The sequence below is a fragment of the Vanellus vanellus genome (genome assembly GCF_965231255.1).
Source record: "Vanellus vanellus genome assembly, chromosome: 6".
Lineage (NCBI taxonomy): Eukaryota > Metazoa > Chordata > Aves > Charadriiformes > Charadriidae > Vanellus > Vanellus vanellus.
Window position 1 is genome coordinate 45,361,889 of NC_138911.1, and position 27,397 is coordinate 45,389,285.

Sequence of the window (27,397 nt, forward strand, 5' to 3'; positions counted from 1 at the left end):
TCTTTCACCCTTTCCCTGCCCTTCTCTTAGTGCTTTATTTAATAATGTTGGTTTTTGTAGAACTGCCTAGTCTTAAAGGCTTCATGAAAAAGAGATGGAAGACAACAATACTATCTAGGAAAGAAAACTGCACCACAAAGTCTTGAACATTGTTAAAAAAGCTTTATTTACTAAAATAGACATTCAAGATATTCTGTCTTAGGTTCCAAACACCAGCCGCCTGCATGAGACATTTGACACTCACAAAATTAAGTGAGCACTGCCTATGGGCAAGACTTACACATATGGCTGACCAGAATCAGGAATTAACATCAGAAAGAATGAAAAGTTTTGAACTGAAAGCCATTACTGGTGCTTCTTCAGTCACTCATGTTAGGCAGTTCTTGTTAGTGACTGGCGAAAAGACATTATGGAGGAGAGAAAAATGAGGGCTGCAAGTAGAACTCTTCTCTTAAAAGGCTGCTTAGTCTTTAGTTAAGCTAATAAATAATCTCATTGCACTAGGGTAAGTGTGAGGACTTGACTAGCTTCTCTAGATCCCCCACCCACCTTGAGTAGTTCAGATGTAAACAGCAGGGGCTCAGTTCTGCAATTTCTTACAAAAGAAACCTTTGAGCAGAGTTTGGTTGACTGCAGGATCAGGCCCCTGAGAGAAAGCAGCAGTTTTGCTTCAGGTAATAAATTGTGCCACTGACAAAGGAGAGCCCTGAGCATTCAGATTTAATGCAACTTTGGTACTGGGAAGCAGATGCTTCCACCTAGCATTTGTAGTACCAGAGTCTGAGGCAAAGAACACAGAAGCTTCCTCTGTGTGGTACCTGTCTGGTTCTAGACCATCCTCCCTTCACACAAAACCAAAACCCTTACTCCTCCTCAGGGCTAGCGTCTATTCAGCTGGCAGATGAGCTGCTGTTGCTTGTTCCTTACATACAACATCCCACCTTCCCTTCCTATTTCAAATACAGTCTTGCTGCCTATGGCTCTGCCCCAAGATCTTGTAAGAGTTTGTCATAGCACTGGCTCAGACTGAAAGGCTACTTTTGGATTATTAAATTAGCTAGTTCTCAGCAGGAACACGGCCTGCCTAGTAACCACTGCATCCTGGTTTGTGTTCTCTGAGAATAGAAAAGTGAATAGAATTGTTCACTGAAGACAAAATGAATGCGTTGGCAGTCACCTTGTTGTGCAGACCAGACCATAAATGAACTTTTGCCAAACACTAAGAAGGAGAATAAGAAATGTTTGTGGTTGAGAAGAGGCCACAACTACTTTCTTCATGTTCAAACAGAAGCTCCTAGTGAGGAAGGAACAGAAGTTTGGTGTGACACTAAGAAGTTTCCCAACACAGATCTCAAAACAGCTTCTGGTAAGGAGTAGTACAGGTAGGATAAGCATTGCATATTTCAAAGAAACAACCTGAATTTACAGCAAGGTGTCAGTGGTGGGATGAGTATCAGTAGCTCCATCCCCAACCCGCGGACTCCTGTTGCTGATGGAACTTGTTCAATCAAAAGCATTCCTTGTACCCTAGCGCCATAAAACCGGAGATGTGAGAAGGGGAGATAGCTTAATCAGCCACAGTCAAACCTGCACCGCTAACTTGAGGAAGCGGACTAATATTCACAGTAAGGCAAATTCCTAAGTCTCCAAATTGCTTGACAAGATTAGTGAGGGCATGAGTGCACTACTTCCTCCCCTTGCTGGGAATTACCAATAATTTTCAAGTCCAGTTTGCAGAGAAGGTAGCGTGAGGGCAATCTTTGGTTTTACAGAAGTGGGAAAGGTGTGTTGTACCAAATAAGTAACTGCAAATGCCTGACAGGAAAGTGTTCATCATAAGAGATCAATGGATAAAAGCTTCCCTTAGTCCATGAGTAATACCTCTCTGTTCTTATGACTGGGGTAAATTCATCTTTACCTTACACATTCCATGGTGAGTAAAAGATACTAATTTTTGATGAGCTAGCTGCCAACTATTTAATGGGGTGGAAAAGTTGTCTCCACAGCTGTTTCTATTTAGGAAAATGCAAGGTCTGCACGTGGAGCCTTAAAGTACTGGAACAATCTTCATGTTCTCTATAGCGAATTAAACAAGAAAACCAAGATCCTACATTCAGCTGTACACCATTTTGGGACCATTTTATGAGTCCAATTAAAGAGAAATGAAGTTTAAAACAATTTAAAATGAACAAGGGATAAGAAAACAAGGTATAAGAAAGCAAAGCTACTTCTGCTCTTGTTTTGCCTCTGTTTCTGATGCTAATTCCACTCTACCTATTTTCATCTATTAAACAACTGAAAAAACAACTTGTTTCACCACAGCTCTGCATTCAGAGGAGGTTCATAAGGAGAGTGCAGGAAGTGATAAGCCTCAACTTTCAGACAGGAAACCACAGCTTAGAGGTCACTCTAACAAAATGGTCTGTGGTGTTCTAATACCTCGCTGGCCCAGCAGGTCTCTCCAGGCTGTGCAATGCCTATTTCCCTTGCGCTAGCTAGACTTGACTCTTTGGTGAGCTGATTTAACTCAAGTTTGGTGTCGTGAATTGGTTCACCAAAGAACCTGAGGAGCACCAGCATCAGAGGAAATAAGGCTGTGGGAGTGCCTTGCTGAGAGCAGAGACACAGTACTGCCTCGCACGGCAAAGTGAGCCATCAGAAATGGTGTTTTATCTGACTGCACCCTTAATTTCCCTGTGGGTGTAATGTGACAAGCATTTCTTTTGGCAGTGGAGTTTAAATAGCTGGCACTGCTGCCTAGTTGTGCCAGCACAACTATGTGTTACAACTACATGCTAAATGAGTTATCTGGTAGCCAGATGTACAGTATAGCTGCAGGCTTGTAAAGGGCAGCAAAACGGAACACAAACAGTCAGGCACATATTGAGATTAGGAAATGATTGCTGCCTAAAGAAATGCTTGGTGAATTACCACCCGTTTTAGCCAACACCTTTCCCAAAACCATGCCCAAAGTGTGCTTATAGCAGGCCCCTTCTTGAAAGACTAGAGGCTTCTTGCAATGTATTAGCCAAGCTAACAGCCAGGTATTTGGAACGCTGAGGCTGGCAGCATCCAGAGTCGTTCACTTTTCTCTGAATGACTGTTGATACCATCTTTAATTTCTGTCCTTAACATCTCACAAGCAAACTTAAGTTACGTATGTTTAAAATAAAACGGGGAGAAGTCACGTGTCTGTAGTCTGCCACCACATGCCAGGTACTCAGTGCTTCTAGCAATGGGATGCTATACAAACGTGCTGGTGAAAGCTGGTTTTGAGCCCCTTGCGGATACTCTGCTGGAGTTTAGGCCTTTTGACTTTCAGAAGGCAGCTTCTGGATCATTTATGGCAATCACAATTATAAATCATACTGCGGGCAACTCTCATTATGCATGATGCCAATCCGAGGTGAAGATCTGTTCTATAGCTTTGGTCCATGTTCTGCTCCGTGACCAATTCCAGCTGAATCAATGTACCTGGAGATTTCAATCTGCTTTCTCAGCCTTTCAGAAATGCTGAAGTCCACAGGAACGTCACAGCTCAATAGGTTATTCCCAGAGACTGCAGTAGGTGAAAGGTAGCACCCAAAGTCCAGCTTGTCTCTATGTTGTTCACCTTCTTTGTTAACTATAAAGGAAGACAAAGAAGTTGTTCCCAAGATTCATGTGTTGCACAGATGACACCAACTACATGTAATGACTCTGGAAAGACTCAATAGATAATTAGCCAGAAAAATGAACTAATGCATGTTGATTGGTAACAGAAATTTGGAAGCTGGCTTTGGGAGTTAACTGTTTTTTCTCACCTGTAAGAGCGTGTTGTCCCTAAATCCAAAGCCTTCCTTTAGTAAAGCGGTGATGTAAGTGAGATCCATGCAGAGGAAAGGACTGGCTGAGTTGTACCTCTCCATGTTATCACAGACTGTAGAATAAAATAAATAATAAAAAAAAAGGATCTCAGCAAAATAAAGGAGCTTTCATCTACATTATACATTTGAACTGACCTCAAGCCAAAGCCTACTAAAACAAGCCACCCACTTCTATTAATGGGTACATATGACACATGGTACATGCTACACAGCTTTTCTATAATGTTGGAGAATAAGCCATATTGTACTTCCAGTTTCTCTTAGCTCCATCATAAGTACATCTTTTATTACAGCAACATAATCCGCATAGCTCTTTTGAAGTCTGAATCTCTGCTGAACTGGTAAGTGGCGGGGAGTTGGTTATTACTTAGTCTTTCAAGAACACAGCATCATTTGTCTTCCTTGTCAGTCTCCAAGTATGGCTCCAGTAACAGATGCCACCTTGTACGCTGGCAGTTTCTTTTATTTTTTTTTCAACCACACATGTCCAAGGATATAGAAGAGTCTATTGCCCAACCAACCACTCCCTCACTGCAGCTAAGTCAAGATTCCACAGTAAGGGTGACAGTGACTGGGAAATGGATTTACCCTAAGTGTCATCTTCTGGACATACTGTTACTGCCCTGTTCTACAAGCATCAAGAGCAGAGTTCACTTTTTTTTTAGAAACTGATAAGCAGCATCCTCCTACTATTGAAATGAGAAAGAGGAGCATTAATTTAGGATCACAGAATTGATCTCCTGATGCTCTAAAGCTAAATCAATCGTTTGACGGTGTTAGATAACATCTTAGCTGCATCTTTGGAAATAAGCTCTCTCAGTATCCAGGGAAACAAAACCAACCAAACAAAACACAAACTTTAGAGCCTAATCCCCCCTGTTCAAAACTATCAGAGTTTCTAGGGAGATTAAGTTTAACTGAAAAAATCATTAAAATTTAGGTCCTGTCCTGAACTACATAGTTAAGCATCTTCTGGTGACAAATATGTCTACTAATCATCATGAGGATGATAACAATTCAGAGGTAACGTCTTGCTCTGTAAGCTAAAGTTATAGCCATCGGTAGCATGGCACGGTGGGAGCTCTTTTTTCACAGAAGGCACAAAACTAGAACAAGCATTCAGGAAAAAAAGTCAGGGGGAGGGAAAGGAATGCAGAAGAAGCTGTCAGACTTAAACAACCTCTGCTCTCTCCCTGCATTTTGTTAGAGATTAAAAAGGATTTAAGGTGACCGACTTGCAGAAGCCAGCACTCTCCTAAACTCAGAGAGTTGCTGTTTGACAGAAGGAGCTCTTGATACAGCAAATTCATTTTCTTTTGTACTGACATTTATGATCTATCTCCCTCCTCTCCTGAACAGAGCTGCAAAGCTGCTAACGCTTTGTTTCCCCTTGCTGCTCTTCAGTACTTTCTTCTGCAACAGCTACAACTATTAGCTAATAAAAGCTCAGTAACACAACACGGAAGGTATAAGAGGAACAAGGGTTAAACAAACTTTTTTTTTTCAAGTCAAACTCACATTATGTACTGCCTATAGACATTCATATTTTTGTTATTTCTCATCCCCACCAGTTTCCCAAGTCTCATGATTATTACCTTCTTTGGCTTTTCTTTCAAAATCTCTCACTTCCAGAACACCTCCCTGTTCATAATCTGAAAAGGAAGAGGTGAGAAAACATCATCACAGACCTGAAAGCATTTGTGTTCTGTATCTAAGTTGACCCTAGAGCGCAACTCAGTGACACTGGGCTAGGAGTGAGATCTGTTGGTAACAGAGGACAGAGCTGCAAGTATAACTGGAGCTCAGAGCACAAGTCTCATCTGCTGGACTCTGAACAAACTGCAATGATGGATACAACGTTCATTCCCTGAAAGTATTTTGTGTATTTCCTCTTTCTCAGCACCATTCCTTTTCCCTGCTCCCCATGGCTCCAGCCTCCAGTGTTCCTCTGTCTACCTTCTGGTTGACATGCTCACACATAGTAGATTATCCCAAACCAATTTACCAATTAGGTTGGTGTCAACTGCGCGATCATAGTAATAGGAGAAAGCATAGAAGGAACTTCCACGTATCTCATCTGGTTGGTGCAGTTTCCCTTTGACAACCTTGAGGACTTCCACGTAGCAAGGCTTGAACCCTGTTTCTCCTGTCAGGACAAACACAGAAGGGGTGAGCCAGAGAGGCATGTCCAGGAAATGGAAGAATCGGTGGCAATGGGATGAAAAGGGAAGAAGCAGAGATTAAAATTATCAGAAGAGGTGAGAAGAGCCTAGATATCCCTTCTGTAACCCAGCATGGCACCTGCATGCAGGCAGAGACTCTAAATCACCATCATCAAGTGGAACCATTTAGAGCAGATCATAGCAGTATCTGAAAGGTGCATTGCGCAAACTAGCGTAGGGGCACAAAAAGCTTCCTCCACATCAGGCAAAACTCCCATTGTTATGGTTGATGGTCAGCAGAATCTCATTTACATTTGCTACCACCTGCTAGATAAAACCTTACTTTCCCTCCCCATCACATCATCATTTTATCAATCCACTCCACACACACACTAAATCTGCATCTCAGCTCTCATGTTCCTCGTTGTAAAGCAAAGCAACATCAGTCACCAAAGAGGTCTGTTCTAGTCACAGCTTCACCCTCTGTATGCAGCATTAGGGATAGTATATTAAGTATATTATAGTTCCAAAAGTGAGATACCCTTTGACCTACCGGTTATTGTACCCTAAAACAGCCTGAGTTCTTGCACTTAGCTCAAAGCCTCAGGAAAAACTCTCTTATTTGCACAAGTAACTCTTAACGTTTCCTATAAAGGTAGCATCTGTAATAAGAGATCACAGCTGGAGAGTACAAGCCAGCTACTTTTACAGCTTCAGATCTTTCTTTGGCTCTGTCAAAAGTCCACATCTATTACTGGCCAGGTATCCTTCATAACCCAAAGTAACTGATGGAGTATTTGCAAAGGAAAAACTCAGATTCTGGAGACAAGACTTATCTTACAAGAAGCAACAAGTCTCCTTAGTTTACCTTCTTTGTTGCCGCCATATTGGTATTTCACTCCCCCAAAGTGCCACTCTGCCTCCAGCTGCTTTGGTAAACAAGAACTGCGGAACATTTGTCCATCCACAGCTGGAATGAAACCAGGGGGGAGAGTCAGAAAGGATAAAATTTAACACAGTTACTGATCAATATGCAGAACCAGAAAAGAAAAGGCTGAAAGATCTTCATTAAGGTCTTTAAGCGAAAGTACAGAAATCTGAATTGATGGATGCTGCACCAACTGATTATGAATTAAAGGACCAGTCTCAGTCTGGAAAAGTTGTGTCCCTTTTGTCCTGCAAGCAGCAGAGCAGCTGGACTTGTCATTTGTTAATGAGAGAGAATTGGTACAAGGATATCTGGGTAATGGCTGTTCACCATAAGAAACAAGAGAGGTAACAAATTAAACGCACAGATACACAAACCATAACAAACAGCAGATAACCGAGACAAACAAAGCAACTGAGCAATGAAGACAAACTCCTAAACCACTGATCAATGGCCTCTACAGGATCTACTGACTGTGGAACCCTTGAAGGGTTCAACCAGAAATACTCTAACTGATAAGAGGAGAATATGATTATTATGGCCAGCACAGGTCTTACAAAAAAAGCAAACTTCTGACAGAATGGTTGAGAGGGGATTGTGGGACTGTGCAAAATTTACTACGGGACGTTTAGGGGAAGGCTCAAAGGCAGGGAAAGGGGGAATCAAGGGATCAGGGAAGTGCAACTGTAGGAAGACAGAAGGGACAAAAAAATAAGGCAATCACAACTAAGCAGGAAGCTGGTCAGTATACTTTTCTGGCTGAGCTATGTGACCAATCACTGCAGTGTGTCCTATATTCTTCTTAAACCCTATTCCCAACTATTTTTGATTTGAGTACATTCCAGTAATTAATACAAGTCCATTTAGCTGGCAAGTGAGGTGGAAAGACACCACATCCTGGCCAGAGCCTGGACGAGAGGCCCAAGGTCTGGGCATGAAGATTGGAAGGACTTAAGGTCTGGGTCAGAGACTGGAAAGACTCAGGAATGTGAGTATGCATTCAAGTTAGTGAGTGAGAGTGTCTCTGATATGCTCATGGACTCCAAGCTAGACTAGTCAGTGAATACAACAGGAAGTCTGGGGGAACACGGTGGGCCAGGCAGATACCAGGGAGACCTATAAAGTGGGTTTGGCCTAAGCAGCTATCCTTAGGATAAGGATCTATTCGTGCTGTTTGTGTTTCTGTGGATGCTTGTAAAGCTGTGTGTTTGTGGCTAGCCACGTCTGTAAGGTGTTTGTATGTTCCCATGAGTGCATTTCTGGAATTTGCACTCAGTCTCACTGCTGGCTGAACCTGGAAACAAGGGAAAGCAGCTGTCTCACAAAACAACTCCTTAAGGAGCAGTAGCCTGCTTCCAGACAGATCTATACCAGCAAAAACATAGAAAAGCACAAGATACAGAAGTGAAGACATGGGAAATGAGCTGCTGACACAAGACCAAGTCTAACCATCTCTTCAAAAATCTTGGATGTTTTATCATATGAACATACCTTCTATATTCAAAGCTCCAAGTGTTGCTAGTCTGGCAGCTTTTAGTCCAAACCCCAAATAGCTGCAAAGACAGACATTACAGTTTTAATTCTTGCACATCTGGTACGCTTCACCCATAGCCTCTTCCAAAATCCTGGAACACCCAAACCAAATTTCCTCCCTCTGGTTCCCACAAGCCTCCCCTCCCTAAAACAGAGAATTCCCTTTGGCAGAACAATTCCAAGTACCAAAAGAGTGACACAAACCCAAGAATTACAAAGAGCTGTAAAACAGATAAATCTAAAACTACAGAAAGTGGTTAGAGCTGATGTGACATTTCCACAAGACATTCACAGAAAGCAAAACTGCACAATCTTAAAAACAAGGGAGAAAGAAGGATATGTGAGGAGTGCATGGGCAATAGGATGGCCATTGTTATGTCACACACATAAGACTCTGCTCTTAGGGCAGAACTAATAGGAAACTGCAGAACCTCCCCCTAAATGGGAGCTGGGCCTTTGTGTGAAATTCACCTCTGTTTGACTCCACAGCTTATTGCTATAGTCATCACAAGCTAGGATGTGAACAACATTTATGAGAATGTCATTACATGTTGCTGGCTTCAGTAACACAGCTAGATTAAAAACCTGTTGGCCTTTCATTCCCATCTCTGTGTTTGGCTACTTATCCCTTTAGTCAAGTCAATACAAATGTTTACAGAATAATCAGAGTTAAACTAACCTCCAGCTCCTTCATTTTTTAGGAGATGATTTTCAATCTCAATTATTTTAACTGATCTAATGGACTGCATTGGTGAATACAGCAATCAGTTACATCAGTAAATGTAAGCAGTAGAATAGGAGGACTATTAAACCAGCTTTGCTGTCAAGTAAGCATATTCTGTAACTGACTGGGGTATTAGTCTTCACCCCACTAGTGACAGGCTGAGACCAACTCTCTATTATACATGGCTGAGTTCTCATTGGACTGTAAGTCATGCAGTTTAACTCTCTGGATTTCACTGCAGACATCTCAGAAACTTGTTAGCTTAATGCAGTAAGCACAACTATATTATTTCAGGCCAAGTATCACCTCCGATTGGTTCAAGAATCTCTTCTGCTCCACCGTCTGTATCAGCTGCCTGTGGTTGTCTCTCTTTGGTTTACATCAGTCTAGGTTTTACTTTTTGTCCAGCTGCTCATGAGATGTGCCATTTCATACTAAGAACTAAGAGGGAAAATGTCTGAGGAAGGTCCTCTTTCCAAATCTCTGACCAGGTTCAGTTCTGACTACTGGCACAATATCCACCTTTCTGCTTGGTCCAGAATATTTGGCTTGAATCCAGTAATAAGAATTCATCTCCTTAAATACAGCGACTCATAATGCTTCTTCTTCATTTGACAGACTGACTAGTATTCTCTTGCAGTGATATTAACTATGATCCTGGAACGTTTCCAGTCAACTAATGTCACGTTCCACTTCAACTAATGTTTCAAGCAGATAAGAAAACTAGTGAAAAAGTCATGGTCCCAACAGCTGGTAACGGGATGACATGGCCATTCGTGGTTAGCTCAGGGGCTGCAGAAAGACTGATTTCCCCAGCGGAGACAGCAGCCTTTTTGCTCCTCACCTGTGGGTATAGAGCTTGTAGGTGCTATTAAACATTTCAAATGAGGTAAGAAAATCCCCAGGGGTTTCCTTCAAAGTTTCCTAAAAGTTAAGTAAAAGAAGAAATCTTTTAGTTTCTATTATGCAATGAAAAATAACCAACTTTGATGTAATATCACAGATATACCCATAGGGTTTACTGCACACTCATCTGATCTGCTTTGAAAACAAAGAACAGTTTTCCACTGTGGTAATATCTGCAGCTTCTAACACTGAGTTAATTTATATGCATCTTTGTGTGTAATGTATAATAGGGAAGTGCAACAGATCAGGACGAAAATGCTTTCTAATTCAGGACACTTGAATTTTTCAGAGTACTTACGTGCTAGTCTGTATATACAAAGTTACAACTGAAATCAGCTGCACTAGAAGTGCTATGAACTTTTGCAAGTCAGACTAGACATCTCAATTCAGGAACTCAGAAGAATTAAAAATGCAAATTAAAGTATAGGCCACATTTTCACCATGTTAAATGTTGTGCTGATACTCAAGGACACACTGGGACTACTCATTCCCAGTCTTAGAGCTGCTTTACCTCCTGGTTTAAGTGCTTTCCTCTAAATTAACCTCTAGTCTCATCACCTCCAGTTTTTTTTCTTCCACAGTCTTCTCTCTGTGTGCACCTCTGCCCCACTGGTACTCAGTCCCTACCCTCTTGCCAGACTGTCATATTCTTGTAAATCTGAACCTGTTTAGGGCGCATTTAGTGTTCCTTTGTTTCCAGTCCTCAAGGTCTCAATCCCAGTTTCTGTCTTTCCTCTGCTAATGACCTCATTCTCCCATTCCTTTTTGTCCCTGTGCATTCATATCAGACCCTCTCTGTTACTCTGGGCAGAGCAGCAGAACCTCAGAGAGGACTGAAGCCGCAGAGTCCCTGTAGTTACCACTTAAGTAACCAGATACAGCAAAAAAACCCACCAAACAGATCTGGAACTGTAGAGTCCTAGACAGAAGTCTGCTTGAAGCTGAAAGAGATTTGGCAGTATTCAGCTTGAGTTTCTCCTAAACAAATACAAATTGAAGTTTGTTTTGGGCCTTGGACAGATTTGCTCTGGAATGGCAGTCACATCCTTGACCCAACACATCCAGACTCTGCCATATTTTCAGTTCTGTTCTTAAACCTTACATCACAAAAACTTTTCAAAAGGAGAGATCCTGAAAAAAATTTATTTGGAGAAAACCATCTTTTTTCATGCCTTACTTTCACAAAAATGTAGAAATCCTTACACCCCTTCCAAATGAGGCAGGCACCAGACAGACAATTTTTTTGCATCCCTACAAAGAGGAAGGCAGGCAGAAAAGCCAGGAGGCCTGCATGGATGAACAAGGAGCTCCTGGACATGATCAAAAGGAAAAAGGAGGCCTATAAGGAGTGGAAACAGGGGCGGGTAGCCTAGGAGGAATACAGAGGAATAGTTCAAGCAGCCAGGGATCAGGTTAGACAAGCTAAAGCCCAGATAGAACTACATCTGGCCAGAGACATTAAGACAAACAAAAAAAATCCTTCTTTAAGTATGTCAGCGAGAAAAGAAAGGCTAGGGAAAATGTGGGCCCTCTCCGGAAGGAAACGCAAGAACTGGTTACCTGGGACAGAGACAGAGCTGAGGTACTCAACGACTGTTTTGCCTCAGTCTTCACTGCATGGACTGCAGCCACACTACCCTTGACCAGAATGCAAAGACGAGGATTAGGAAAATGGAGAACCGCCCACTGCAGGTGAAGATCAAGTACGAGACCACCTGAGGAATCTGAAGGTGCACAAGTCCATGGGACCTGATGAGATACATCTGTGCATCCTGAGGGAGCTAGCAGACGAGGTCGCTAAGCCACTAGCCATTATATTTGAGAAGTCATGGCGGTCTGGCGAGGTTCCTGCCAACTGGAAAAGGGGAAACGTAACCCCTATTTTCAAAAAGGGAAACAAGGAAGACCTGCAGAACTACAGGCCAGTCAGTCTCACCTCTGTGCCTGGCAAGATCATAGAGCAGATCCTCCTGGAAACTCTGCTGAGGCACGTAGAAAACAAGGAGGTGATTGGTGACAGCCAGCATGGCTTCACCAAGGGCACGTCATGTCTGACAAATTTGGTGGCCTTCTATGAAGGGGTTACAGTGGCAGTGGACAAGGGAAGACCAACTGATGTCATCTACTTGGATTTGTGCAAAGTGTTTGACACTGTCCCACACGATATCCTGCTCTCTAAATTGAAGAGACATGGATTCGACAAATGGACCACTCGGTGGATAAAGAACTGGCTGGACGGTCGCACTCAAAGAGTTGTGGTCAATGGCTCGATGTCCAAGTGGAGACCAGTGACGAGCGGTGTTCCTCAGGGGTCAGTACTGGGGCCTGTACTGTTCAACATCTTTGTCAGCGACATGGACAGTGGGGTCGAGTGGACCCTCAGCAAGTTTGCCGATGATATCAAACTCTTTGGCGAGGTAGACACGCAGGAGGGGAGGGATACCATCCAGAAGGACCTGGACAGGCTGGAGAAGTGGGCCCAAGCCAACTTCATAAAGTTCAACAAGGCCTAGTGCAAGGTCTTACATCTGGGTCGGGGCAATCCCAAGCACAAATACAGGCTTGGCGGGGAATGGCTGGAGAGCAGCCCTGAGGAGACGGACCTGGGGGTGCTGATTGACGAGAATCTCAACATGAGCCAGCAGCTTGTGATCGCAGCCCAGAAGGCCAACCGTATCCTGGGCTGCATCAAAAGAAGTGTGGCCAGCAGGTCAAAGGAGGTGATTCTGCCCCTCTACTCCACTCTCGTGAGACCCCACCTGGAGTATTGCATCCAGCTCTGGAGTCCCCAACATAAGGAGGACATGGACCTGCTGGAGCGTGTCCAGAGGAGAGACGAGGATGATCTGAGGGCTGGAGCACCTCCTATGAGGAGAGGCTGAAAGAGTTGGGGCTGTTCAGCCTGGAGAAGAGAAGGCTCCGAGGAGATCTTATTGCAGCCTTCTAGTACCTAAAGGGGGCCTACAGGAGAGCTGGGGAAGGACTTTTTACTAGGGCATGTAGCGATAGGACGAGGGGGAATGGCTTTAAACTGGAAGAGGGCAGGTTTAGATTAAACATTAGGAAGAAGTTTTTCACTTTGAGGGTGGTGAGGCACTGGAACAGGTTGCCCAGAGAGGTTGTTGAAGCCCCATCCCTGGAGGTGTTCAAGGCCAGGCTGGACATGGCCTTGGGCAACCTGCTCTAGCGATAAGTGTCCCTGCCTATGGCAGGGGGGTTGGAACTCAATGATCTTCAAGGTCCTTTCCAACCTAAACCATTCTATGATTCTAATTTCATAATGGTTAAGATTGGTTTTCTGTTGTTTGTAACTTTGGCAATAATATCATGAAAAGCGTAACACTACCTTAAAAACAGTTCCAGCTACCATTACATGTCTTCTATTTGCTTGTAATCTATATTTCATTAATGAATCTCTTACTATTACAGCAATTTGTTCAAAATTAATACAAAAGCAAACATGCGACTGCCTCAGATTGCAGGAAGGGGGAAAAAAGAAAACCCTTTGCAAACCAAAGGGTGAAATCCTTGCTAATTATGCCAGATAGGAAAAACTTTTCAGAAACACACTGAGCTATGTATGTGCTTTTTTGTATGAATGTGACAATACAGGTGAGAAGCAGACGTAGCGTACAAGCAGGCAACACGAACCTTGACTCCACATTGCCCTACTAATTCGCACCAGTGGTCCCGGTCAGTAGCAAATCCTCGAGGCCTTTTCCTGCAAGGCTCTAAGGACAAGTTTGAATCCTGAGCAGCAGCTCAGCCTACTTCACAGCTCTATTTATTCTCCAAAACACTGACATGCAACACCCTTTCCTGTTGGTCCAGTGCCCATTTCAGCAGGTGTTATCAACACTGAACAGAGGGCAAGTCCGGAGTACTTCAGGCTTTGCTGAACAGGATAAGGTTGCACGTCATGTTTCAACATGACCCACCACTACAGAATTAAGATATTCTGATATGAAAACCATGTGTTTTGCAGTCCTCAAACACCCTTTGAGAATCTTAATTTCTGTAAACAAAAAATGTTAAACTAAGGACTCCTTCAGAAAGAGGGACAAAACCAACTTCATACTATCATGGTGCAGAATGCTGCAGTGCCCTTCAAATACCCATGTAATTTTCCCATGCAAATTTTAGACTTTTAGACTTGCATCCCCATTCAAACTGTTTCTAAAGAGCTATAGAACTCCTGACTAATACAGCAGACATGGGCTGAAGGGCAGAGAGAGGAATTCTCAAAGAAGAATTAGGTAAGAAAACAAAGAGAGATTTGTATAAAGACATTTGCCCCCTGAGAAACCTCCCTCCATGCTGCCTCTCCCACCACCTCCCAAATTTAGTGAAGATTTGCTATCAGACTGGAATGGAAGAAAAAAAAAAAAAAAAGATAACTCAGGGCAGACCCTAAATTTCTTGTAATAATGCAAGAATACTCTCTGGAAATGTTCTACAATTCAATTAACTGAATACAAATTAATTATCTGCATTAATGGAACTTTCCCAGCCTGGGTCTAGAAAACAAAAGCTGTTTCTCTTTGGTTTTACCCATTTGCTCGCTTTCTTTTTTCTTTGTTGTTATCCAGGCTCCTTTGTTTGCAAGTGCCTATCAGCCAACTGCTGATGTCAAAGGGAACAGAAATACAGATGTTCTGTACACCACAGACGTTCTGCTTGTGCCAGTGCTGACATCAGTGATACCAGAGAGCACAGCAGTGCTCAGGCCTCTCCACTGGCCTGGCCTTCCCAACCCGCACACTTGTAACCAACTCCTCACCTCAAACTGTGGCAGGAATGTGATTTGGGTTGAGGCTCCTCCCAAGTCCAGGGTCCCAACAGTATGCTGGTTCTGGCCAGACAGCTGCCCTGCAAACAACATCATGCTCAGAATAGCCCCAAGCACACAAATGCTAAAATGTGGATACTGCATGCGTGTTCAAGCAACCAACAAGTTATCACATTGTTACAGCAATACAGGAGGGCTGAGCTGTCCTTCGAAGACAACAAACATCACAGAGAACAGGTATTATGAAAAGATTCGTAGGATTTTCTTCCTTGATTCCAATTTCACCTCCAAAGAGACAAAAGCGGATAAATCCTTAGATATTCAGCAAAAGCTGAAAGTAAGAGATAAAGTATCTCCTGCAGAAGACTGTCAGGGAGAGTACATGAATTCTGTAACGACCATACAGCTGGTCAAAAGCAGTAGGAGATGAAGGATAGTCAGAGCAGAACCAGCTATCATAATTTCTCTTCACCCATAGCAGCTTTTTTGCTTTCATCTACTAGAGTACTGATTTTCTTTTCACCAGATTGCATTCCCACAGCTTCCTAGAGCCGCAGGGCTAAAGCACCAGTACATCCCCCGTTACACAATTTAGTTGCATCGTTCACACGGCGATGAAGAACACTGTAAAATGTCATTTTCCAGCTTCTAACAGATTAACAGTACCACTCCCCTACATATGTTACACAAACCAGCTTGTGCCTCCCAGTCATGAGTAAATCCCAGCACCTTCTGGGTGAAGATGCCTCCTTCTTACTACAGGTGTGGCTTTCCCCTTGGAACACAGTCTGCCCAAGACAATCCAATGCTTGAGCACTGGTGCCACAGTGGGGAGGAAAAGCAGGACATGGCAACCAAGCCAGAAGAACTTAGAGTGGTCACCTCTGCAGAAGAGATTCATGTTCATATTTAGAGATAAGTTATACAGAATTAATTACCTGTCAAAAAGTTCACAGTGATCCAGGCTAAAATTCCTGCAAAGAGTGAAAAAGAAGGGAAAACAAAAAAAAAAGTCACCACTGAATTCTCCCACAACCCCCTGCACACCCTTACCACCCCTCCACGTTACTTATTTACCCAGAAATCATTACTAACTTAACATAACTGCCCCATACTTCAGAGTTTAATTCAAACTTAAATTGTAAGTGATATGGTGCATTATTGATTCATTAAATTCTCATAAGCTGGGTAGGTAGAACATTTGTAATATTCATGCAACGGCAGCATGCACAAGTCATGCCTATTATCCAAACAATATACAAAGAAGTAACAAGCTCATACAATGCACAAGTTTCCTTGGCAACTTTTTTCCTCCCAGCATTTCAATTCCTAATTGGAAAATTGCATACACATCACTGTTTTAATCTTGTGGTTTCTGCAATTACACTACAGACAGTGGTCATCAGTGAAACACAACTCCTCTGACTCCAGTGGCTTGCTTGATGCTGGCATGATTCTCACCCAAACATAGGCAAACATGTGACAGTAGAAAAAGTGGGATTTTAAAATATATCTTGGCAGGCTACACTGTGCTCTATTATGCCTCACTGGTCCTGCTCTCTGTCAATACAACACTTCTCCCTACTATACAATTCACCTGTTAATCCTAGTGACATACTATGCATTGCACCACATTTCATCAAATACTTGCAAGCTTTATGTTACTTCTCCTTTTCTGTTGGGCAGACTTTGATCTTTAATCTTCCTCCATTTATTAGTTGTTTAAGCATTGTGATAATTCTTTTTGCTTTCCTTGAACACTTTCCAAACTGGCAATATATCTGCCATAACAAAGTGTTCAGAACTGAATGTAACCTCACAGATGGCTCTTATCAGGCATCCATACAGAAGGATTATTGTCTGCCTGTTCTCCAAGGTAGTACATCCGAATACGGAGCCAAAATGTTACAGTGGCCTATTCTGCACTGCAAAATTATCACTCACTCCAAACCTACAACATATTTCACCTTTTCTTGTATTTTAGGTTACTTCCTTTGCTACTTTACTAGCTGCATTTTTCCAAACAGAATACCCAAATTTATTATTTTATTATGTATTTCATTATCTAATTTTTTTAATACTTGCCAGTTATCCTTCATTTTCCTCTAACATTCACAACGCTTCCAACCTTAACCTGGTAATTGATGAACTAATCATAAGAGATTATTTTTAATGCTGATATTGCAGAATTTACTAGGCACTTTCCATAAGCTTCCCAGCTTGTTATATATCATTATGTAGCCTTTCAGAGGTGGACACCATCTTTTTTCCACCAGTTCCCAAAAGCAGGCATCAGCTGGTTAGCCTGCATATTTATTTCCAAGATGAGGTTCTCTTCTGGAACCTCAGAAGGTTTTGGATGAACCTTCAATCTCACTAACTCATAAATCACTTTGTATGTCTGCATCTGTAGCCTAACAGATGACCAAGTAATCAGCACCTCTTAGGAAAAGCAGGTTTGCATTGTTTCAAACATGGCTAGAAACCTTTTATTTTTTCCCTTAGTTTAGTGACCATTTCTCTTTCCCTCTCATGTTCATAAGATATCTCTCTTTCCCCCATTTCTCTTTGCTTTCACTTTTTCTGCCTTCTAAAACATACCTTCATAAGACCCGTCCATGATGCTAACACTGTCCTCTGGAACAAGAAATGGTGATTCCTCAAAGACTTCTTTCACCTGAAGAAAGAAATAATGATTATATTCCTTGGTCTTAAAGAGTCTTGTTCTGCTCTGAGGGTGACAGAAAAAGTTTTCTTTTTCACAGCAGTAGAAAATAAGACAAGTGTGTGGTGCAGACAATATTCGTTCTCTTTCAAGGGCCAGGAAAGAAAGAAACAAGTATTGTAGGTCTCTCTCCCCATGCCTTCTATCCACATTGAGACAAAGGATTTCAGGACCGTACAAGAAAGTGTAAAGTCTGTGAGTTTGATGCTATCATGGGATTACAGTCACTTTTCACAGCTGAAATTCTCTTATGCTAAATAGAATAGAGAACTGAGTCACAAAAGACGAAACAGGGAGAGCAATACTAGCGCATCCAAAAGATCTTAGTATTACCTCTAAAAGCAGAGCTTGAGCTTTCTCCTCTGACAGCAAGCGCAATCCAGCTGTGGCTTTTAACACTACTGGGGTCTTCTTCCAGAGATGAGGTGGCACAGCATCTATGGCCATGTCCAACAATCTTTTGACAGTTTCAGCACCCTAAAAGGAAAAAGATGTTTTTCTTATGGTTTCCTCCTGCAGGCCATCAGAAAATAGGCCTCCCAATTTCCCCTCGGAACTAGTGAAACCAGTATTCAATAGCAGAAGATACCTCACCCACACCCAAGATAAGTATGAAAACTGTGCTAGACATCTCGTTAAAACCTTAAAGAGAATGTCTGCATTGGAAGGAAGGATACACACAGAGATATATCTTCGGCAAGAGAATTTTCATTGTTTGTGGAAGGTATTTTTTGGAAAGAATGGAAAGAGGTGAGAGAACTGATTACCTGACAAACCTAACATCTTGCACTTCAACAAAACTAAATGGTACACTTACTGACTAAAGCTACCAAAGTCAGGGGGAATGTCTGTAGATTTCATTAAATGCAATATAAGAATTCCAAGTGTGTCCATAACCAGTAAAGTAATTAAAATGCCAGCTGTGTAATGGTTACCACACAACATACAGGAATTACTGCTGGGCTTGCAATTATTTACACTGCTCTAACAATTACAGTTTGGCATTAGCAATAAACATTATCCTGTGAAATTTCTAAAAACTTCTTTTGGGGTGAATTGTTCTCCTCTCCTACCCAACAAACAAGACAGTTTAGTGAAATCATAGGAAATTTAATAAAATTTAAAGAAAAATCCAAAAGCCATTCACTCTTCCATAAAGTTTTTCACTCAAATTCCTGTAGCACTGAATGCAGCTGAACAAAATGAGAGTCCTGAAACTCCCCCTGTGGTAGCCCCCAACTCCAAGACTGCCAAAGCACAGAAGATAGAGTATGTAATCTATCATTTCTCTGACACCTCCTTTAGCTCGTGAAAGAGCTTACTGTCAGCGCAGGGGGATCTGAAAAAGGGCAGCTTACTTCAGGACTGGCCCTGTGTATCACAACAACAGGATTAATTTAGGTATCTGCTCTATTGGATCAGGACTCAGAAATGAACAAGAGTGACATGGAACAAGAGTACTGTGCACAAATTCACAACCACCCTCATTTGAAGATAAAGAGGATGGCACCTAACTTCAATTTCTTATTAAAATTATACATTTATATGTTAATTAATACATCTGATTGTGGAAGATGGAACTGTCCAAACGTGTTTTGAAAAACTCCATATATAAATAAAACAGCAAAAGTCCTAAGGCAGTAGAAGAGTAACTGCCTGTACCTAAACCATTACTCAGCTAAAACTTTAATCAAATATTTGAACTAAGCATGACTTAAGCGTATGACTCCGTATCACCAAGCACTGGCTTCCAAGCCATGATTCCAAAGATAACGGTAAAGAATCAAAACAAACAAATGATTGGAAGTCTGATGACAGAAGCAGAGAATACACTTAGAGAAATATTAAGGCCTGACTTAACCTGCTAAGTGCATCTTTATTCTTCCCCTTCTCCGTGACTTATTAACAAAAATTAACTTTTGTAGATCTGACTATACACACACAAAAAATTAAACATTTTTACAAGTCAAAGAAATGAACCATCTTTGCTTGTCAGCGTAACATGACTAAAAAAGAAACTCCCCTCAGTCTTAACCCCTTACTTCTAAACTAAACAAATTAAAATAAAATACGCCCATTTTGAACTGTGACCAGCACTTAAAATTTCAACCAATAGGAAAAACTGAGAAAACTATTAGTAAATAAAACAGGAGTATATATATTTGTTCATATTTGGGGTAGCTATAGGAGAAATAAACAATGAATATGGATGCTGCTAGAGCCAAAAATCACTTTCTCTTTGAAATACTCAAAGGCATACAGTCTAGTCATATGTAGCATTTCAGCAATTAATTAAGCCATCGTTCCATTGATGAAATATGTAAAACAACAGCTCCCATTTCACTGTATAAAAAGTAATTCACAAAAGTAGAGCAACAGGTTTAGAGAGCCAATAGTAGAATCTTTTAGTTTTTTCTTGATTCTCTGCAATTACAATTAGTAATACTTGAACTGCTTGGTAGAGGCCAACCGATATTAGTAGAAGCAAGACTAACTCGCTGGGAATGAAGGAGAGCCTTACCTTTTCAGGCTGATCAGCATATGCAGAAAGACCTGGCTTCACAGACTCAAAGATTTCCCCTTCCAACTCTGGAAGGTTTTCTGCACAAACAAAAAATTACATGAAACATGAAAATTACATGAAACAGTCGACAACTCAATTCTTTTTCTTTAGTTTCAAAAAGGTTGCCTGCAACCACTGCAAAGGGACTATCCTTATTTCCCACTGCAAACAATACTATCCCCCCCTTAAAACATCACTGCTCCTTCACTTCAAGAGCATATTTAACAGAATGTTGCCCTTGTATCCTCCAAGTTCACAAACAACTTATTACAAACACGTTGTTATAATTAGAAGTATGTTCATTTTGCATTTGTGAACTACAATGAGTTATAGCAATGTATTATGACTGTTGCCTAATCTTAATAAAATTTCTTTCCCTTTTTGTCCCCAAGCTAATTGTGAAATTCTAATTCATATTGAGACACGCAGAGTCAACTTCTGATTATTTCTAGTTGATTCATCCAACTCATGAACACAGAGCTGACTGGGCTCAAGCACTTGGCTGCAAAGCCAAACCAGTGTGACCATTGCTCCCAGAGCAGCTTGGGTCTAGAAGCTATCCCTGAGTATTGCATATTACAAGTCAGAGTGAGTCCATCAGAGCTGGATGTTGTACCAGTCCTTCCAAACTAAGGTTGAAATCATGCGAAGCCCCACAGGTACTATGCTTATTAGCTGAGTCCCATCAACCAGACTTCAGCCTTTGCAAACTCGCTGGCTCACTGTACCCAAGCTAATTCACCCTCTGGAATCCTGTTAGACCTGCAGCCAACTTGGGTACCTCTGCACTGTGTCAGAAGCAGATATACTCGACTGCGGTGTATCTGGGCATAGAAGTTTTCTTGGAAATAGCTCAGACCTTCGGTGTTCGTAACTCTTTAATTTACTGATTTTAATTTACTACAAAATGTGACATATAAACATACACAGAATTTAAGTATCTCTTCATATAATTTAAGGTAACATGCAACTTAGCAAAAAAAGTCTCTTTCCAACTCAATGAGACAGATTAAAATCTTTGGAAATTCAGAACTCTCCAGTATACCCAGAATTAAACCTCTAAGTTTCAAAAGATCTAAAAAAAAAAAGATATAAAAAAAGATACTTTCACAGCAAAACACCACCACAAATGGACAATAATCATCTGCCAGAAGACCATTTGAAGGACAAACTGTAGAAATGGTCTAGTGGAAGGTGTCCCTACCCATGGCAGGGGGACTGGAACTAAATGATCTTTAAGGTTCCTTCCAACCCAAACCATTCTATGAAATATTCAGTTGTTCCCAAATGCTGTGTTAGAAAAAAAAAAAAACAACACCTCTTTTGGGAAGTTGGATCCTAAGTCAACATACTCCAAGTGCACAGACTGACAAGGGGTCCTACCTGGGCTCTTCTGCACAAAGGTATAAATGTGAATCCGGGTTCCAGTGCTTCCTGCATCAAACATTATGCCATAAAAAGTGTTGGCTTTGTCATTTATAGGGCACACATTAGGTGGAAAGAAATCCTGAAACCACATCTCCCTGTTTGAATGGGAAAGAACAAAGGACAAAGAAGAAAATGCCAATGCTAGGAGGATGGGAAGTCTGGAAGATGCCATCTTGCCAGGACCCCTTGAGGCAGTCAAGCATGGATCAGCAATCACGGAGCTGCAGTAGGTCCTGTAGAGAAAAAAAAGCAGTAATGGAAATTACCAAGAGCCCTTTCCTTAAGAAGTCTGTAGAGAGATAAAAAAAAAAAAAACAAAAACAAACCCAAACAAAACCCAACACAAAAACCCCAAACCAAAAAACAGTCCATACACATATATTCTGCTTTTCAACACCTCATCCAGAAGATGTGATTTACTGCACTTAATGCTACAACGGCATCTAAGCAATTTGTACTTTCAGAGTAAAGGTTTCTCCATTTCCCAAACACAGCAGAGTTAAAGTGGTTTGCTTCCCACTAATTCTGGTTTTGATTTTATGTAGACAATTTTTTTCTCTGATTTGGTTTGAAGGTTCTCAACATTTAGAGTCCTCAGAACCTCTAAAAACCGCAAATGTTATCTGAAAAGAAGCATCACCAAAGGGGAGCTCAGGGCAGAAGCGCTTTGCCCTAACATTTACACACTTGAGATACTGTAGCAGAACACAAGTGTTATTCAGAGTCACAAACAAAGAGAATTTCATCTCAGGCTCAGAACAGCTGCTGGGAGAGATTAGTGCACAGAGACACTGAAGGCATATCCTTCCAGCAGCATCCTTGTTCCCGAGAAAAGCCTGTGCTGCACAAGAAGGACTGAACTGTAAGGTCCACCTGGGCTCTGCCTCTCATTTTTTTTTTATACTTTTCCTTCCTGTCTTGATTTTGGTTTTTCATCATTTTCTCCTGATACAGTTTTCATTTTCAGAATTACAAAAAAATCCAACAAAATCCCATCATGCTCTCACATCTAGACCAGTTGCCCTCAATACTCAGGTTGCTTACACAGCTTCGAACAACAGCTTCCATAAGCTAAGGCCCCAAAATTGTGTGACACAGTATTGGATATCAAGATACAACTACATGTCCTTAACACATATCTCTTTGCACATATTTTTTTCCTAAAAAATGCTAATAAAGGAAAAGATGTGGGCACAGAAATGTTAAGGTTCATTAGGTGCCCAGGTAAAAAGGAGGAAAATATATAGCTATCTTTGTTATTTGCATTTTAACAGCAGGAAAGAGCATGTAGCCAGATGCTCCATCATATGCAGTATCGCCTGCATTGACATACAGACACAGCACTCAGCATACAGAAGGTGCAAACAGCTCCTTATCATTCTCCAGACACTTGGTGACACAGCCATCTGCCCACAGCACTGAAGATTCTACTTTATATGCTTGTTCATCTGCTCTGCCCAAGACCCTCACCTGCCTCTAGCCCTTACATTTGATCGTCTTTTAGCGATCTGCTGAGCCACACTATGTTCATTCTCTCAAAATCTTTATTTGCCGTCTCTATCCTACATTTATTCATTCATAATCCTAACCTCTCTCCTTTCCATTCTATGTGAACCTGACGTAGTCTCTATTTCCACACACCTTTCTCCCACACTCAAAGAACTCGCTTATCCTCCACTACCATTTAACCCAGATTTAGCGTTGTACAACTTTTATTACTTCCATCCTTCACCCTTGTCCCCAGTTACAGCCGACTGAGATTAACTTTTACCCATTCTCAGTAAACAATGTCACATCTGATCATTCCTCAAGTGTCTCTCTAATTCACTCAACTATCTCTAGAGCAAAGAAAATGTCGCAGCCTACTGCAGAAGCGTAACCTTGCCTGTCTTCTGTGACCTTTATTTGTATCCTCCTGTTCCTAGTAAATGCAGAGAGCTGTGGGCAGAACCACAAGCTCTTAATCCACTCTGCCTTAAAAGCACACTCTGAAAAGAAGCAGAAGGCAGAAGTGACTTAACTATTCCACAAACGGGCAATAGCCCTGACCACCCTCTGTGACAGATCACCTCCAACTGTAGTAGTTTCTAAAGTGTTCACATTTTATGTGGAAATGAGTAAGAACTTAGTTCTAACCTGTAAGAACTTAGAAGTCCCGTCCTGAACAGAGTTCATGAAAAGTACTGAGCTGTTTGGCAGCTTCATAGCTATGGATTTGTACCAAGATGCAGCTGGCAATACCCACGTTTGCATTCATTTCATCTACTGAAAATCCAAGAAGCTGTGCTGTTTTAACAGAACATAAGCTGCATGAGCGAGCATTACCTTCTAGGTGGTCAGGTATTATTACTTTCATGCAAAGTAAGGATTTTGCTTACTGAACCATCACAAATAAAAAGCAAGCACCTGCCTTGAGAACAAACTCCAGAGTCCTATTACAAATGGCACATGACACTTACGCAAGCCTCAGAATCTCTGATGATCCGAAAATATCTGAGCAACTGCCATCATTAACACATACTTTTCTTACCAGATCTACTACTGGATGAGCCTTAGACTCTCATGAAACACTCCCTTAGTGTTAGATTAGTTACTGAGAAGGAAAAATATTTCCAAGAGTTCCTCTCAAACAACTTAAAATCCTACCTGTGATCAGAATACAACAGGATGAATAAAATGAACAACAAACAGAAAGGAGAAAAGAGGGTAACAGTAATATGAGCACAAGCTCATTAATATAGGCAAGCAGTTCAGCAGGTAAAACGCACAGATCACCATCAGTAGGCTCCACTTACTGCCTTTATAAATGAGCAGTAATAATCAATTGTGAACACGTTAGGCACACACCTGAAGCAGGATGGAAACAACAGCTATTCCACTCCAGAAATTCCTAATGAAAACCACTTCAGAGTGCTGCGACAAGAGACACTGTGCCTGCACTTCTTCACCTTCGCTTCCAGCTAGTAGGAGTGGACTACGTATCAGGCAAATTATAAGGTCATGGAGGCACATAAAATATCAGCCGAGTTGCTTTATTCAAATTTGAGTTTATCCTTGCTCAATACGAGCAGTGAAACATGCTCACATAATTACACAGGACAAATTTCAAGAAGTTGAAAGTTAACAGAGTTCAACAAGTTAGTAAAACATTCACACAGACATTACAGTTGACCTACCAGCACTGGCCTGAGTCCAGTGACACAAGGTAGAACATTCATTTCCTAACACAGAGAAACATGTGTAAATATCATCTGTATAAGGCAGATTTTAGATACTAAACCAAAAAGTTGAAGCACATCCAATATAAAGATTTGGGAGCTACACAGAATGTATGATCCAAAAATACTGGGATGCTGCAGAGATACTGCCAAAATTGAAAGCACGAACAGGAAGAAAAAAAAACCAAAAAAAAACCAAAACAAAAAACCAACCCAATCAAACTCTCCTTAAACAACAGAAGTGAACGCAATGCCATAATAATAATAATAATAAACCTTAAGACAGCAGAACACAACCTTACTTAGAGTTCACCATACACAGAAACACTGGTAATTTTTCAAGATGAGAAAGTCTCACCCACATTCTTGAATGAATATTTCTAACCAAAGAACACTCAAAACCCAAACCACAGCAACAGGAGCATCTCCCTATAAAGATGAGTCAGTCTGTTCCTAGGGGAAGAAAAAGCAATGTACCTGACATAGACACGAATTTCCCCTCTGTTTCCTAAAATATCATTGGGAAATATTTGGACATAAATAAAAATACTAGAAAATAATTAGAAATATTTAGGATCTATAAATACGCAAAATATTTTAGGAAACAAAATAGATAAATTATGTAGTTAAATTCATAGCTATTTATTGCTCAAACACACAAAAATTAATTTCGAATAGGAGGTCTATTTTCTGCACTAAAAGAGTAACAAAATCTACTTTCCAGATGAGCAGCTCTTACGGTAACAAGATCTACTTCCCAGATGAGCAGCTTTTACACATAACTCTCATGACTAGACAAATACATTTTTACCTTTTTTTCTCCCAGAAACCAAAAGTCATTACATTTTTTCTGGACTTATTTTTATCTAGTAAAAAAAAAGTTGCTTTCTTGGATTGTTTTGACAAAAATTTAAGCTTCTTAAAAGTATACCGTTTAAAAATCACAATAGAGAAAATAACTGAATTCACTGGCAGAATTTCCCAGCATTTCCATAAGGACAATGGCACAATTTTCTTTGCACACATAATGCATACATCTGGGGTAAAACTCCGGATCTACAGCTTTAAACCAAGTCACAAACACACGTTATCAGCCGTTTTAATCCTCTTTTTCCTGTACTGAGGCTCCAAATACACATTACTTATTTATCCTCATTTCCGGCCAAGTGGGTTTTAAATTTTCCTATTTAATTAGAGCAAGGCGGCTTTCCAGGAGACCGCCGTGTTAGTCCGACCCTCCGGCAGCGCCTTAGCGAGAGTCCCTTCTCAACTTTGTCACCGTACACCACACGGGGGCTGTAAATAACGCCTTTTATTGGGACCGACCGGTATTCTCAGAAAACGGATTTTGGGTGCGGCGGGATTTTGGGTGCAGGGAGGGCTCTGGCTTCCCCCTAAGCCCGGGGGAGAGCTCCGGGGCAGACTTCCTCGCCGCTGCCGGCTGCGCGCCTGGAAAGCGCTCCCCGGAGCTCCCCCACGGGGAATTTGATACCCTGACACCCAAACTTTGTAGGCTTTATGGATTTTGGGGGTTTTGTTTCTAAACTTTTGTACACCTCAACGCCAAACCATTCTGCCTCCCTCCGCGCCGAGCAGCCGCACTCTAAACCCCTACACCGAACACGCGTAAAAAAACCCCAACCCTCCTCTACCTTCATTGTCTCTCCTCAGGCAAAATACTCCGCGGCCGCTCCCCGTGCCCGACCGGCGGCGAGCAGGACCCGCGGGACCCCGCCGCTCTCCCCCCGCGGCCGGCACCGGTAACGCTGCGCAGAAACACTCTTACAAACACACTTTTTTTTCCCCTCAATATCCACCCGCAGCTGCCGCTCCAGCGAGACAGCGCGTCCTTCTCGCCCGCCCCGGGCAGCGGCGGCGGCGCCGCGGGGAGTAACGGAAACGCCGCCGACTTCTCGGCTTTCGGGGTGGGGAGATGGTGTGTCTCACGCCGCTCCCCGGCGCCGCACCCCTTCCCGGGGCGCCGGGAACAGGCACGGACCCGGGGGGAGGGGAGGGAAGAGGGGTTTCACCGGCGGGACGGCACCAGCCCCGAGCGGGCCTCCGGCCGCCCTCGCGCTCCTGATACCGGCGCCGTAGGCCAGGGCGGCGGGAAGGGGCGCGGTTGCCATGGCAGCGCGGGGCTGTCATACATCCCCCCCCCCCCCCCCCCGACACACACACCCCCGCTGCGCGCGCTCACCGGCCGCCGGGAGCGCGGGCGGCGCCACATCTCGCCGGTCCTGCGTGTCACGTCAGCGCGCCCGCGTGACGCGCCCCGTCGCGCGAGTTGCGCGTCGCCGCGCAGGATGGCGCCGTCCGGTTGCCGTGGGAACAGGCCGCCGCGCGGCGGGCGCTGCCGCGGGCGCGCGCGGCGAAGCGGCAGGCCAGTAACCGAGGCGATGGGGCGGGGCTTCCGCCGTAACGGGCGGGGCGGGTTGCCGTGGAGACGGCGGCGGGTGTCATGGCGGGCGGGCGTCGGTCGCTGTGCCGCAGCGGCACCTCCCGCTCCTGCAGGCTGACGGCGGCGGGGCAGGTGGCCCAGGTGCCCAAAGATG

At 42.6% G+C, this 27,397-nt stretch overlaps 1 protein-coding gene across 1 annotated transcript; it reads right to left on the minus strand.

The window, feature by feature from the left end:
- Positions 1–146: 146 nt before the first annotated feature.
- Positions 147–27,079, minus strand: ENTPD5 (ectonucleoside triphosphate diphosphohydrolase 5 (inactive)). Its single transcript, XM_082485829.1, has 14 exons — positions 27,043–27,079; positions 21,580–21,857; positions 20,155–20,234; positions 17,967–18,110; positions 17,510–17,585; positions 15,847–15,882; positions 14,900–14,988; positions 10,058–10,137; positions 8,448–8,509; positions 6,897–6,998; positions 5,872–6,012; positions 5,462–5,518; positions 3,804–3,919; positions 147–3,625 (listed from the first exon to the last, which is right to left on the minus strand). The coding sequence occupies exons 2-14, from the start codon at positions 21,794–21,796 to the stop codon at positions 3,539–3,541; spliced, it is 1,287 nt and encodes a 428-aa protein (XP_082341955.1). The 5' UTR covers positions 21,797–21,857; positions 27,043–27,079; the 3' UTR covers positions 147–3,538.
- Between the last annotated feature and the right edge of the window lie 318 nt (positions 27,080–27,397).

Bases quoted from the DNA above. Each gene is read 5' to 3' on its own strand.
- ENTPD5 (XM_082485829.1), bottom strand. From the start codon at position 21,796: ATGGCATCTTCCAGACTTCCCATCCTCCTAGCATTGGCATTTTCTTCT. The intron at 15,883-17,509 runs GTATGTTTTAGA...CACTCTTTGCAG, and splicing joins CATGGACGGGTCTTATGAAG to GAATTTTAGCCTGGATCACT. The intron at 3,920-5,461 runs GTAATAATCATG...TTTATTCTACAG, and splicing joins TGAAAGAAAAGCCAAAGAAG to TCTGTGATAACATGGAGAGG.